The sequence below is a fragment of the Chiloscyllium plagiosum genome, unplaced genomic scaffold (assembly GCF_037043375.1).
Source record: "Chiloscyllium plagiosum isolate Xiang-an unplaced genomic scaffold, Cpla_swu_hap1 HiC_scaffold_22, whole genome shotgun sequence".
Classification (NCBI taxonomy): Eukaryota; Metazoa; Chordata; class Chondrichthyes; order Orectolobiformes; family Hemiscylliidae; genus Chiloscyllium; species Chiloscyllium plagiosum.
The window spans coordinates 48,492,008-48,507,117 of record NW_028270160.1 but is presented as its reverse complement, the minus strand read 5'-3'; the positions used below and the strand labels follow the sequence as shown (position 1 = coordinate 48,507,117).

The 15,110-nt window shown below is 43.1% G+C and overlaps 1 protein-coding gene across 2 annotated transcripts in view; it reads left to right on the top strand.

Annotated features, from left to right (window-relative positions):
• The first annotated feature begins 3,251 nt into the window (after nucleotides 1–3,251).
• htr7 (5-hydroxytryptamine receptor 7) overlaps nucleotides 3,252–15,110 on the top strand; it is an 87,589-nt gene continuing 75,730 nt past the window's right edge. For both annotated transcript variants that reach the window (XM_043712437.2, XM_043712436.2), the window contains exon 1: nucleotides 3,252–5,151. In XM_043712437.2, coding sequence (XP_043568372.1) covers nucleotides 4,634–5,151 — 518 coding nt within the window. In that variant the 5' untranslated portion in view covers nucleotides 3,252–4,633. The remainder of the gene's footprint in view (nucleotides 5,152–15,110) is intronic.

The following is a 15,110-nucleotide window of genomic DNA, read 5'->3' as shown; positions in this document are numbered from 1 at the left end:
AATATGGACAGTTTCTATTTGTTTGACTTAGAGTGTGCTCTTCCTTCCTGAAAGGACTCAAGTCAAATATCTAAGTCTAGAGAACATACAGACAGGACAACAAGTGCCAAAGCTCACGGATTCCCAAGTAAAACCACTTTGCTTACCAATGTTCATAACTGCGAGAGAATCCTACAGCTTATCAGATTATGGGCACCCCTACTCATACAGACACCCACTTGAAAGATATTTGTATCTGAGAAACAAGAATTTCAGTCCGAAGTGTCCAATGTTCAAGTCCCATTCTTAAGCCCAGCTAAAAGTAAATGATGTCGATATCCCTGTGTATAGTCCAACAGGTTTATTTGAAATCACATGCTTTCAGAGCATTGCTCCTTTGTCTGGTGAAGGAGCAGCACTTCTGATTTCAAATAAACCTGTTGGACTATAACCTGGTGCTGTGTGGCTTCTGACATTGTCCACCCCAGCCCAACACCAGCACTTCCACATCATTGGTATTGCTGGTTATTGGACTACCAAATCTGCCATAATTATTGAACTAGTTCTGTAATCCCATCACTAACCAGCTTATTATCGTGGAGACATCTGACCCTAAGCCATGCAATCAATTTCATTGCCAAACAAAATTGTCTCTCGTCATTTAAGAATGAAGTTTGAAATACCTAAAACTGAAAGCCTTTGGTCCCATATGGGAGCCTATAACATATAAATTATTTAATGATGTTTCAGAGGAGCATTATAAGACAAACATTGATGAGGACTTGTGTAACATGATAATATAGCAAATATTAAGATGTAGGTAGCGATGATGTCATGGAGGGTTTTGAAAACAACAATGAGAATTTTAAAACTGATACATTGTTTGACCAAAAGCCAAAGAAATTAAACATAAATTCCTGAATGTGAGCTTATACACCACCCAATTGGGAGTACAATTCAATGTATTAAATTGGGTACATCATGTTGGAAACTTAACAACCGGTATGAAGATCAATAATGTTGATATGCCAAGAAATAACAGTACCACAGTGAATCATAACTCTCTTTGTAAAATTTTATGACTTGACATGGCATATGCATAATGTAGAATACAGCTGAGCGATGAAAATGGGCAATCAGAACAATCAGTTAAATGGTGTTGAAGGAGATGAAAAGGCACAAGACAGAAGAGTATTTGTAAGGATAATTCTCTACGTTGCAACATTTCTATATTGGTGATGAAATGCAGCAGATTATTCTGCACATGTGAAGTGATCTATACTGATGAGGGAGTCTTTGCTTTCCTAATGATAAGAAGGCTGATTGAAAGCAGCAGTAAATTGAAAACATCAGCGAAGACTGAGACAACACTCAAAAGGATAAATACATTTTTAGTTTTCATTGCCAGACCATTAAAGGTTAAGCCCTAGGGCACACAGACAAGCTTATTGCAGTCCCTTTGAGAGTGCTATGTACAATTCTGGACATTGCACTGGGTAAACCTGATGCCAGAGGCAATACAGAGAATTATGATTAAATTTATACGTGGGGTTATAGACTTGTGAATTATGAAGAGACACCAGAGAAGCTTAGAAATTCCTACTTTGCAAAAAAATGCACTTTGGGAAAACTGATTAGTAGATTTAATGTTCTAATTGGCAAACTAAACTCTAAGAAAAATGTTGACATAAGTGCAAATAAAGAGGTTTTATTTATTTATTATCGTTCATGTTCTCATGATGTACCAAAACATTTTACAGTCATTAATTATTTTTGAAGTGTTTTTGCATTGCCAAATACAGCAGCCAAACTGAGTAAACTAAGGTCCTACAAACAGTAATGACAGTCAGTTAATCTATGCTCTTGGGTGGTACTGTTGATGGATAAATGTTGGACATGACTTCAGCAGAATTCCATCCTCTTTTTTTCAGAAATTGTCATAGGATCTTCTACATCTGCCTGAATAGGCAGATGGCTTGAGAGTAACATCTCATCCAAACATTGGCAACTTAAACAATGCAGCACAATGAAGTCAAGATGGTGCGCAAGTAGAATTTGAATTCATGACCAATACTTTCTGCAAACATGGTCCACAGTCTAAAAAGGGGATCCTGGAAATGGATGACTTATTGTCTGGTTACCAGCCAGACATACTTTGTCATTGGAGTAGTTTGACTTTACCAATCCTCCTTCCTAGATATTTTCTAAGCAACCAGTTCAGCGAGAAATTATTACCCACCTCTGGAGCAAGTGGGATTCAGGTCTCCTGGCTCAGGGATAGGGACATTATATTTCTATGTTGAGTCTAAGAGTCTGATTATCAATGGTAGAAGTTAGAGTACTAGGGTGTCTTAACAAAAGAGGTACCTACTTTATATAACAAGGTATATTTTATTGCATGATAGGAACAGATACAGTTAGCATTCGCTAGTTAGACATCATTACAATGATCAAGAGCCAGGTAGGTCTCATCTGTCTCCATCTAGCTCTCATGCAAGACTGATTGTGGCTCCACCCAGAGACTGTGCAACACTCAAATTGAATGGAGTGTACTACAACACAACATTAACTCCTTCAGAAACAATATCTCATACACTACATTGGTGGACAATGGAGGCTGGTTTGAAAGGCAGCTGCCTCCTTTTGTGAATGTTGTTTTGCAGACATACAATCATAGAGTCATAGAGATGTACAGCATGGAAACAGACCCTTCGGTCCAACCTGTCCATGCCGACCAGATATCCCAACCCAATCTAGTCCCACCTGCCAGCACCCGGCCCATATCCCTCCAAACCCTTTCTATTCATATACCCATCCAAATGCCTCTTAAACGTTGCAATTGTACCAGCCTCCACCACTTCCTCTGGCAGCTCATTCCATACACATACCACCCTCTGCGTGAAAAAGTTGTCCCTTAGGTCTCTTTTATATCTTTCCCCTCTCACCCTAAACCTATGCCCTCAAGTTCTGGACTCCCCGAACCCAGGGAAAAGACTTTGCCTATTTACCCTATCCATACCCTTCATAATTTTGTAAGCCTCTATAAGGTCACCCCTCAGCCTCTGATGCTCCTGGGAAAACAGCCCCAGCCTGTTCAGCTTCTCCCTATAGCTCAAATCCTCCAATTCTGGCAACATCCTTGTAAACCTTTTCTGTACCTTTTCAAGTTTCACAACATCTTTCCGATAGGAAGGAGGCCAGAATTACACACAATATTCCAACAGTGGCCTAACCAATGTCCTGTACAGCCGCAACATGACCCCCCCCCCCCCCCCCCCCATTCCTGTAACTCAATACTCTGACCAATAAAGCATACCAAACGCCTTCTTCACTATTCTATCTACCTGTGACTCCACTTTCAAGGAGCTATGAACCTGCACTCTGAGGTCTCTTTGTTCAGCAACACTCCCTAGGACCTGACCATTAAGTGTATAAGTCCTGCTAGCAAACTCAGCCATGATTGAGGGATAATCCTCTTGTCTCCGAGTCAATATTGACCAAGTCTGGGCTGACGCTCTGCTGCAGGACCGGAGTGCGGTACTGTTGTAAGAACCACCTTTTGGGTGAAAAATGACAATGGCGCCGGAATTCTCTTCTGACGGGTTTAAGGTCACTAAAACAGACCAAATGCACATTACCCCAATTGTGGGATCTTGCCCGTGCTCAGATTGGTTGGTGTGCTTCCTCCAACACAACAATGACTTCAATGGCACACTGGGACCTCTCGAGGTCATGGAAGCCACTGAGGTTTCTTCCTACACTTTCCATCCGACCTAGTGAGCATAAGGAAGTTTTCTGCTCTTCGGCAAAGTGAAAAGGCAAACCCAGAATGAAATGGCTACATCGAATAAATCAACGCAAATGGAATTAAACTTCAAAAACGGTGCATTAAATAACGCTGAAAATGCTCGGTCTGATCTGTGCGTTGCCAGTGTGTCTCTGAGGATAGTCCTGAGTCCAAATATGGCAAGGAGTGGCATTGGGGAAGGCAGCCTGACTCCCAGGAGCGAGCGGAATCAATCAGCTGCTGATTAACCTGCAGAGACACCACCGAATGACAGCTCCATCATTGCTCACCCCCTTGTTTCCTGCCACGTCAGGGCTGCTGCTACTGTGTGTGTTTCACACTCGCGTATAAAAAGCCCCTGAAAGTGTGAGAGCGAGCTGAGATCTCCAACTGGCTCCAGGCAAGGAAGAAAGTTCCGGGGTGATTTCAGGACTTGCCGGTGGGCTGGAGACGGCAGGGCGGCTGGGAAGATGGGCTGTGTGTGTTTTTGGATGGACTGGGAGCGGAGGCCATCCCCGAGTGACCTCACCCGGGGAGAGTTAAGCGGCGAGTTTGGGATCTGACTGTGCTGGCCAGTTGCTGAGTCTGTTGCTTAGCTCCGGGAGGAGAATATGTTGATGCATGTGGGAGTGTGCTGCCTAAGGTTGCAGCCTGGCTTGTTTGCGAAACGGCCCGCTCACCCTCTGGACCTTTGGAGAGAATTTGCAGCGACCCGGGCAGCTGGGGGGGCTCGACCTCTTGGATAGCCCCAGCTAGAGGGGCCGAAAGCTCTCGGACGGCCGGCCGGGACCTCTCCAGCAGCGAGGGGAGGGAGAGGCGGAGAGGGACAGTGTTGGTTTCAGTCGGAGCTGGGAGAGCGCAGCCCCGATGCTGTGGGTAATGTCCGAGTTAACGATGGAGATGAACGACAGCGTTTTGAGTCATCTCCGGCGCCCGGGCACCCTCGCCAAGCCGCTGATGAGGAGCAGCTCTCCGGACCCCCAGGTTAGCCCGTGTCCCAGCCCGGCTGCCCCCTCCAGCTCTCCCCAGGCTAACAGCACTACCGACTGCGGCCAGCAGATCCTGCAGCCGTACGGAGACACTGAGAAGGTGATCATTGGGGCCATTCTGTCCATCATCACCCTGCTGACCGTGTCCGGCAACTGCCTGGTCATGATCTCCGTCTGCTTCGTGAAGAAGCTCCGGCAGCCTTCCAACTACCTGATCGTCTCGCTGGCCCTGGCCGACCTCTCGGTGGCGGTGGCCGTGATGCCGTTTGTCATCGTCACCGACCTGATCGGCGGCCAATGGATCTTCGGGCAGCTCTTCTGCAATGTCTTCATCGCCATGGACGTGATGTGCTGCACCGCTTCCATCATGACCCTGTGTGTGATCAGCATCGACAGGTGAGCTCAGCCACAGGCCCGCACCTACCTGCCTCCCCCTCACTCCCTCACCACCCTCACTACTCCCCTCACCACCCTCACTACTCCCCTCACCACCCTCACTACTCCCCTCACCACCCTCATTACTCCCCTCACCACCCTCACTACTCCCCTCAACCCCCTCACTCCCTCACCACCCTCACTACTCCCCTCACGACCCTCACTACTCCCCTCAACCCCCTCACTCCCTCACTCCCCTCACTATTCCCCTCAACCACCCTCACTACTCCCCTCACCACCCTCATTACTCCCCTCAACCCCCTCACTCCCTCACTCCCCTCACTACTCCCCTCAACCACCCTCACTACTCCCCTCACTCCCCTCACTACTCCCCTCAACTACCTCTTTACTCCCCTCACCACCCTCACTACTCCCCTCAACCCCCTCACTCCCTCACCACCCTCACTACTCCCCTCAACTACCTCTTTACTCCCCTCACCACCCTCATTACTCCCCTCACCACCCTCACTACTCCCCTCAACCCCCTCACTACTCCCCTCACCACCCTCACTACTCCCCTCAACCCCCACACTCCCTCACTACTCCCCTCAACCTCCTCTCGCTCACCACCCTCACTAGTCCCCTCAAGCCCCACACTACCCTCACTCCTCCCCATCCCTCTCCTCCCTCACTTCCCGCCCTCACCTCCTCATTACCCTGACTCTTCCCCAATCCCTTCCCTTCCCCACTCCGCTCCCTCACTACTCTCACTCCTCCCCAACCCTCCCCTGCCTCCACTACCGTCCCTCCTCCCTCCCCCTCCCTCACCTCCTTCACTGCCCTCCCTCATCTGTCCCATCCTCACTGCTGTCCCTCACTCATTACCCTCCACACCTCGCCATCTCTCTCCTCTCTCACTACCCTGTCTCCCTCCTCCTCTCCCTATCCCTGATCTCCCTGTAATGAGGACGCCTTCCTGGGCATGAAGGAGAGGCAGTAACTGGATGAGTTGTCTAGTTCCAGACAGAAACCTGTCCGCTCGATAACCAAATGGGTTCAATGATCAAGAACTGGTTGAAATATCAATATCAGAGAGAGAGAGAGAGATGTACGCTGTGCCCAATTATCTTTGCCTCAGCTCCTCTGAGCTGTAGTGTTGTACTCAGGTAATTTGAGGTGAGTCTGATGTAAAACTCACTGCTGGTCTCAGTGCGCTCGCTCCCTCCCGCTGGGGGTGCGGGATAAGAGAAATAACTGGATTCTGTTAGTATTCTGCTCAGCTAAACGTTTCGCTTCAAGTTCTCACGGAAGTGACTGGGGACGATACAGCTATGTGAAGGTATCCTTTTGGGTTGGTCTATGGGAACTGGCAGCCCTGCAGTGAAGTTTTCCTCAGCGCCAGAGCGACCACACTGTCGCTGGTTTGCCTGTTGGTCATAATAAAGGACGAGCTTTCTAGCGAGCAGCCAGCATCTTCGCCTGTGACTGAATGAGTCAGGGGCGGGTACTGTTTTGTTTTAATTTGGAGGTATCCGGACCGGCTCCAGAGGAAGCGGTCCGGTTTTTTTTTTCCCCCTCAGCTTCACACTTGTACAGAGCTCACTGAGAGCCTGGTTACAAACTCCGGATTCGCAACAGGTCAGACAGAAACAGCTACCTTTTCAGGTCGGCGGCCACTTGAACATTTCTGTAGCAATATGAGCATCCGCAAGATCGGGCTGAATTCTTAATGGAGCAATTCAATCTGAAGAAATTAAACCCTTAAATAAAGAGTAAGAGCAGTATTTTCCAGCCCCCTCCGGCCAGTATACTGATGGAAAGGATACTGATGACAGCTCCTTCAAGGCAAAACAAGTCTGATTGTGCAGTATTACATGGGCAGCTTTGTACTTTTTCTCCTTTGCAATCTACAAAGACAAAGATGGGCAGTTTTAATCAAAAGCCACCTATTGTATGGTTCTGCTGTAAATTGTACCCGTGCCCTTGTCATATACTCCACAGTTCCTTACATTCCAGGGTCAATGTATAGAAAAGTCATTCTTTATCCCCTGCCAAGCAGGAACAGAGAATATGCCACTTTAAAGGTCATTCTGCACCTCTTGAGACTGTTATCTCCTCTTCAGAGTTTATACTTTCTAATTGGTCATGGGATGTTGGCATCACTGATCAGACCAGCATTTATTGCCCATCTCCAATTAGCCTAGAAAAAGTCAAATTGAGCTGCATTCTTAAACTGCTACAATCCTTGAGATGTAGGATAGAAGGGAATTCTAAGATCTTGACCAAGTGACAGCAAAGGAACAGCGATATGTTTCCAAGTTAGGATGATGTATGGCTTGAAGGGGAAGCTGCTGGTGGTGGTGTTCCCATGTATCTTCTGCCCTTGTCCTTTGAGATGGTAAAGGTTAGGCATTTGGAAGGTAAAATTGATAGACCTGGGTGGGTCCCTCCAGTGCATCTTACAGATGGTACCCATTGCTGTCACTGTGTGTCAACTGAAGTCGGGGTGAATTTTTAGCATGTTGGATGAGCTGCTAATCAAGTGGGCTGTTAAGTAGTCTTGGATGCTGTTAAGCTTATTGAGTGTTGTTGGAGCTGCACTCATCTAAGCAACTGGAGGGTATGCCATCACACTCCTGACTTGTGCGTTGTAGATGGTGGACATATACTGGGGAGTTAGAAGGTGAGTTACTCACCACAAAATTCATAGCTTTCATAGCAACAGTGTTTAGATGGCTAGTCCAATTTTTACTTCTGGTCAGTTATGCCCTAAGATATTGTTAGTGGGGGGATTCAGCAATTAGCTTGACATTTAATATCAATGATGATTAGCTTCTCTCTTCTTGAAGATGGTCATTAGTTGACACTTACATGGCATGTATACTGCTTGCCACTTACCAGTCCTTGCCTGCTATCTGTCCTCTGTTTACCTCTACACTACATTACACTATCTTCACCGTGTGGCAGGCTGTTTAGCTGCAGTTTACATAATAATACTCAGCTACTGAGCACAAGGGCCAAATGTCATGAATTTGAAACAGTGTTTGAAGAGAATGATTCAAGAAAACGACTGCAGAGATTCAAGAAGAACCTATAATTGGATGAATGAAACGCTGAAGAATCTATTTGATAATAATGGTGCCTACAAATATAGCACACATGTATAAATGAAAAAAAACACCTTAGGTGTTAATATACTCAGTGGCAATATAGTTCCGATTCAGGATGATGTCTGACTTTGAGGAGAACCTACAGTGGTGGTTTCCCTATGCATCTGCTGTCTTTGTCCTTTTTGGTGAAAGAGTGAATTCAGAAAGTGCTGTTGAAGGGAGGTTGATAAGCTGCTGCAGTGCATCTTATAGATGGTACAAGTTGTGCCACTGTGCACTGGTGGTGGAAGGAGTGAATGTTTAAGGTGGTAGATGATGTGGCAATCAAGCAAACTGCTTCTCAAGAAGCCTGTCAGGCTTCTTGAGAAGTTTTGGATCTGCACTCATTCAGGCAAGTGTGAAGTATTCCTTCACACTCCTGACTTGTCCCTTATAGGTTTCTGCCTTTGTATTCCATGCTTTGGTTTATTTTTCTGTGTTTAAAAATGGCACCGGAACTATACAACACTTTTCACTGTATTTTGTAACAAGATACACGAGACAATAAACAAATCAAATCAAATTATAGACAGGCACAGGGGAGACAAGAGGAAAGTTACTTTTTGCAGAATTCCTAGTATCTAACTTATCTTGAATCCACAGTATTTTTATGGCTCTTCCATTCAAGTTTCTAGTTACTGGTAACTCCAAGGGTATTGATACTGGGAATTCTACAAAGATTATGAGTTTGATTACTGTACCAACAAATTTCAAAGGGAGATGATTAGAATCTCTCATATTGGAGATATCCATCATATTCCTTCCCATTTATTAGCCTAAGCCTGGACTTTGTCCCAATCTTGCTGCATTTAGACATGTATTGCTCCAATATCTGAGAAGTCATGAATAGCATTGAACACTAGACAATCATCAATGAAAATCGCAAGTTGCTTCAGCTGTTTGGCATGCAAGCATTTCTCAGCCTATTCAGTATTCCAGGCATTGTGTAATGGAGACCTCAACTGGGGTTTTGCTGATATGAAACTCCTTTCAAGATAAAAAGCAAACCACCCCTATTAAATAGAAGCAATAAGACAAATACACACTAAAACAATATTAAATAGCAATATTTATTTAAATAGGATGGTTAAACTTTTACTCTTTAACACCTGTGTAAGGATCTAAAAAGTCTGTCGATAGTGTATTCGAGTCATTCTTATGACTTACACATAATAGGCATTTAGTAAGTAATCAGAGGACCTTACAAACACATACTAGCAAGGTATTCGCGAAGAATTAGAGGATCACCAGCATCCTTGAGACTATAATCTAGGAAGGTACAAAGTGAGATTTTGGAACTGGTTTGGAATGATGTTCCAGCATGGTAGAAGCTAAGGTATCAGAGACTTTCCCACATTCTCATAATATCGGGTGGTGTTTCAGAGGATGAGCATCATCTTTGTTATAATATTATAACAAGGTGCCGTGTACCTCCAGATAGACTTGGAACCATTGAAAGCTATTAATACATTGAGGGAATTGTTGTAGGGTAGGAGAAAATGTGGATAGAAACTTTTTTTTAAAAGGAAATGATAATAGTCTTCAAAAAGTGTGATTTGCTCCTTAGGATTTGAGGGAGTGACACTAGTTTCTCTGGAATTATGAGGGACTTCCAAAAATCTTGGAGAATTGGGGTGGGTCTGTAATGGACTAGTCTTGGAGACATGTGGTTGAATCCCAGTTTGAAATGGTGAAATATGAATTTAATAAGAATTTAGAATTATAAGTTAGTCCAATAAAAACTGTACATAAGCCCCCATCTGGTTCACTAATTCCTTTCATGAAGAAAATATGCCATCCTTACCTGATCTGGCCTACATGTGACTCCAGATGCGCAGCAATGTGATTCACTGTTGACTACCCTTCAAATGGCCAAATAGCCAATCTATTCAAGGGGAACTAGAGATGAGCAGCAACAAAAATAATCCTTTCTTGTCAACACATTAATTATTGGAGCATATACATTCTCAAATGTAAGTATTTAATGCAGTTAGGTATCCTAATAAATCTGTGCACAATCTTCTGCAGAATAAATTAGCAAATTTGAGAATCATTTATAATATTATTTTATGACAACAATGCATGAATTCAGTACTTCAACAACATAATAATAAAATTAACAAATTAAACTTTTAAATTTTGAGCAGCATTTTTAAATTAATCCATATTTTTGAAAGTTGTCATAAGTCAGAGAAAGTCAAGTAAGTTATAGAAGAACATTGAAGATCCCATATTGTATATTTAAGAATCTATGAACATAATTTCTGGAATGACTATGCTATAATGTCTTATAAATATCTCCAAAATTAATATAGAAATGATCATTGCCAGCTCACATCACTTGTTTGCTTACATTTAATCTCCTTGTTTTTCTTGACTGTATTTATATTCAGCAGTACAGTCTGGTGTGTCAACAGAAGGTCAATGTAAAATTTCTATTTTTTAACAGCCAGTAACCAGACTTGAGTTAATACTAGAGATTTATATCAGTTTGTTTATTTTTTCCATGATGTTGACTTGAATTAATTTGTCATCATGAATTATTATACATGCTTCATAAAACATAGCAAACTGTCTCAATTGAAATTAATAACCTCATGCCCCAGCATATCACTCACTCTATCACGCCTAAGCTAAGGGATCAATTCCAGTTTTAATGAACAGGGCTGGAGGGCATGCTAGGAGCCACACCAAGCCTATCTAAAAATGTAGTCTAACCTAATGAATCTTCAACACAGGACTACTTGTGTGCCAACAGCTGAAGCAACTTGCAATATTCATTGATGATTGTCTAGTGTTCAATGCTATTCACAATTTCTCAGATATTTGAACAATATATGTCCAAATGCAGCAAGACAAAATCTAGTCTGAGGCTGATAAATGGGAAGGAATATTTATGTTGCCCAAGTGTCAGGTGATGAACATCTCCAACATGAAAGATTCTAATCATCTCCCTTTGACATACAATGACATTCAACCTCATTATTTTTGCAGAATTCCCAGTTTCAACACCCTTGGAGTACCAGCAACTAGAAACTTGACTGAATGAGCCATATAAATACTATAGGTACAAAAGTAGGTTGAATGTTAGGAATTCTGCAACAAGTAACTCTCCTCCTGTTTCTGTAGTGCCTGTCTATTAGGCACAGGTCAGAAGTGAGAAGGAATACTTCACACTTGCCTGACTGAGTGTAGATCTAAAAATGCTCAAGAAACCTGACACCCTCCAGGACAAAGCAGTTTGCTTGATTGGCACATCATCTACCACCTTAAATATTCACCCCTTCCACCACCAATACACAATGGCACAGTTTGTACCATCTACAAGATATGCTGCAACAACTTATCAACCTTGCTTCAACAGCATTTTCTAAACTCACATTCTCGATCACCAAGAAGGACAAAGGCAGCAGATACATAGGGAAACCATCACCTGTAAATTCTCCTCAAAGCCCACACACCATCCTGAATTGGAACTATACTGCCATTCCTTCACTGTCACTGATTCAAGAGCTTCCAACTCCTTAACAGCATCATGAGTGTACTTACACCACATGGACAGCAGGGGTTGAAGAAGCTCAGTGAGGAATGGGCAAGAAATGTTAATTTAGCCAGTGATAGCTATGAAAGAGTAAAGAAAAAGTTCTCTAAAGAGTAAAACAGAAGTTACTTAATGAATAATATTAAGTTAAAAAGCTCCAGAGTAATGGATTTTTCGTGACTGTTTACTTCATTTCTGTGACATTTTCTGTTTGTTTGATTTATTGTGATTCTTTTTCAATATAACACTCAGACAAACATTATTCTCCTATTTAGTAATGATAGAGAAAAATGATAAGTTCAGATTGGAAAACATTTCTCTAGGAATGATGCAAACTTCAATTAATTTGAAAAATACATTACTGGTAGCTGAAAACCTGGCATCCATGAGAAGCTATGGGCCATCAGCAGCAGCAGGTCATATTCAAGTCCCTCTCCAAACCAACCACCATCCTGACTTGGAATTCTAAAACTGTTCCTTCATTATCACTGGGTCAAAGTTCAGGAACTCCCATCTAGATGACATTGTGCATCTAACTACACCAAACAAACTGCAGCAGTTCAGAAAGACAGCTCACCAACATCTTCTCAAGGGCAGCTAGGGATGGGCAATAAATTTTCCCTAAGCCAGCAATGCCCACTTCTTATAAATGAATTAAAAAAACCTACAACCTGTAATCTTGACATCCAGCATCTTCCATCATTGTTAAACTGGGGTACCAACCCTGGTTCAGTGAGAAGTGTAAGGCAGCCATGCCAATAGTAGCATCAAGCACACCAAAAATGAGATACCCACCTGCTGAAGCTACAAAATAGAACGACTTGCATGTTGAACATCAGAAGTTGATGGGCAGTGGTTCGCACTGCTACCTCACAGCGCCAGGGTGCTGTTCGATTCCACCTTCAGGCGACTGTATATGTGTAGAGTTTGCAGGTTCTCCTTGGGTGATCTGATTACCTCCCACAATCCAAAAATGTGCAGGTTAGATTGATTGACGATGTTAAATTGTCCATAGTGTCCAAGTTCGTGCAGGCTAGATGGGTTAGCCATGGGAAATATGGGGTCACAGGGATAAAGTAGTGGGGTGGGCCTGGACGGCATACTCTTCAGAGAGTTGGTATGGACTCGATGGGCAAAATGGCCTGCTTCCACACTGTAGGGATTCTATGAGGTTATAGACAAAGCTAAGCCACCCCACAAACAATGGGCCAGATCAAAGCTCTGCAGTCCTTCCATCTCCATGTGTGAATGATGGTGGGTAATTCAACAACTGCCTGGAAGTCACAGGTAACTTCGTCTTTGGGGAACTAGCACATCAGTGCAAAAGTCAAGGCCAGAAGTACTGAATGTAAGTCCTCCTGAAGTCCAAACAAGGAAAAATTCCAATCTTCAGCTAATTCAAATTACTCCGCATGATATCAGGAAATGGCTGCAGGCAGGAATACTGTATAGCCTATGGCTGCTGACAACATCACAGCTATAGCATTCATGACTTGTGATCCAGAAGCAGCACACATGTACCAAGCTGTTCCAGTATAGCTACAAGACATGGATTATTGGACTCTGCCATGTGTGTTCTGTCCACAAAAGAAATGGCAAAAAATATCAGTGTAATACCAAGCTTTATCTTGTGCTGAAACCAAAACTGCACTTTCACATTGTGATATTGAACTGTATTCAAGGTTTGTGAGAAGATTTGTAGCTCGGGTGCTCGTTGCTGTGGTTCTGTTCGCCGAGCTGGAAGTTTTTGTTGCAAACATTTCATCCCCTGTCTAGGTGACATCATATAGGACAAACAGGAAGACAGCTAACGATCCGCATCCACGAACATCAACTAGCCACGAAACGACACGACCAGCTATCCCTAGTAGCCACACACGTAGACAACAAGCAACATGAATTTGACTGGGACAACACTACCATTATAGGGCAAGCCAAACAAAGAACAGCCAGGGAATTCCTAGAAGCATGGCACTCATCCACAAACTCCATCAACAAACACATCGACCTGGACCCAATATACCGGCCACTACAGCGGATAACTGAAACTGACAACCGGAAGCGGCAGAGACAGGCCACTATAAATGCCGGAGGAAACATCACAGAAGCCCTTCACAGGAGGCTCCCAAGCACTGAGGATGTCACCTAGCCAGGGGACGAAACGTTTGCAACAAAAACTTCCAGCTCGGTGAACAGAACCATAGCATTGAACTGTATTTTCTGAGGTTGTTTGCTCCTTATTGTTAAGTAAGGTTCTTTAACTCCTTATATACTGAAACACTCCTTTATTTACATCTGCAAATTGTAGTTTGTAAAATACAGTTCTCTTGAATATTGAAAAACCTGCCTCTAAGTAAGGCTCTTTAACTCCTTATGTACTGAAACACTCACATTTCATTTGCAAGTGGAGGTTGTAAAACACAATTCTCTCGTGTAGTGTCTAAGACCAGACTCCTCATGTGTTCATTCCTGACTGGTGCCTTCTCTCCTACTAATGTTGGAGTCGTGTCAATAATTACATCATGATGATTTATATGAATCTCATTATAACACATACTGCCCCATGAGTCACTCTCAATCAGAAATAATCAAAGGTGTCGTCAAGAGTGCTATCTGGCATGTTGTACTCAACAAGAACCTGTTCACTGATAGTCAGTTTGGGTTCAGCCAAGACCACACAACACCAAAACTCTTCCCAGCCTTGGTCAAATCACAAATTATGTTTGATTATGCCTCCTAGCTCATTGACTTAGAATCATTCTGAATCTAACTAAAGATTCAAACAGAGATATATCCACAAAAACAAATATTCTTAAATAAATGTAGTTCTCACTGCTAACCTTTGACATTCTAAATAATCTTAGTGCTGTTACACAATGTGTGTGTGTATGAAAAACAGGCTAATGAACAACAGCCCAAGCAGATGTTGGCTTACTTTGTTTGGTTGATTGACATTTGAGCCTTTATGAGGTCTAAGGATTTTGTAGAGTTGACTTCCCTTTCAAGAATCCAACAACAATTCCCGTGAGCAAAGCTTGCTGATACAAACCAGAAACAGCAATGTTTCTTCATTTTAAGAATTGACGATCACAGCATAAATAGCAATTGATTTTGGTGATTTGCAATGTCTCGTGCTAGCCTGCGCTGCCAAACACTTATACTTAGTGATGAATAATTACAACAATATTATGGACTAAAAGACCAGGCATTTATAGATTAAAACACTAAGTAAATTTATTTGCAATTAAATAGTAATATGAAGCACAAGAATGAGCAAATATATATATTAA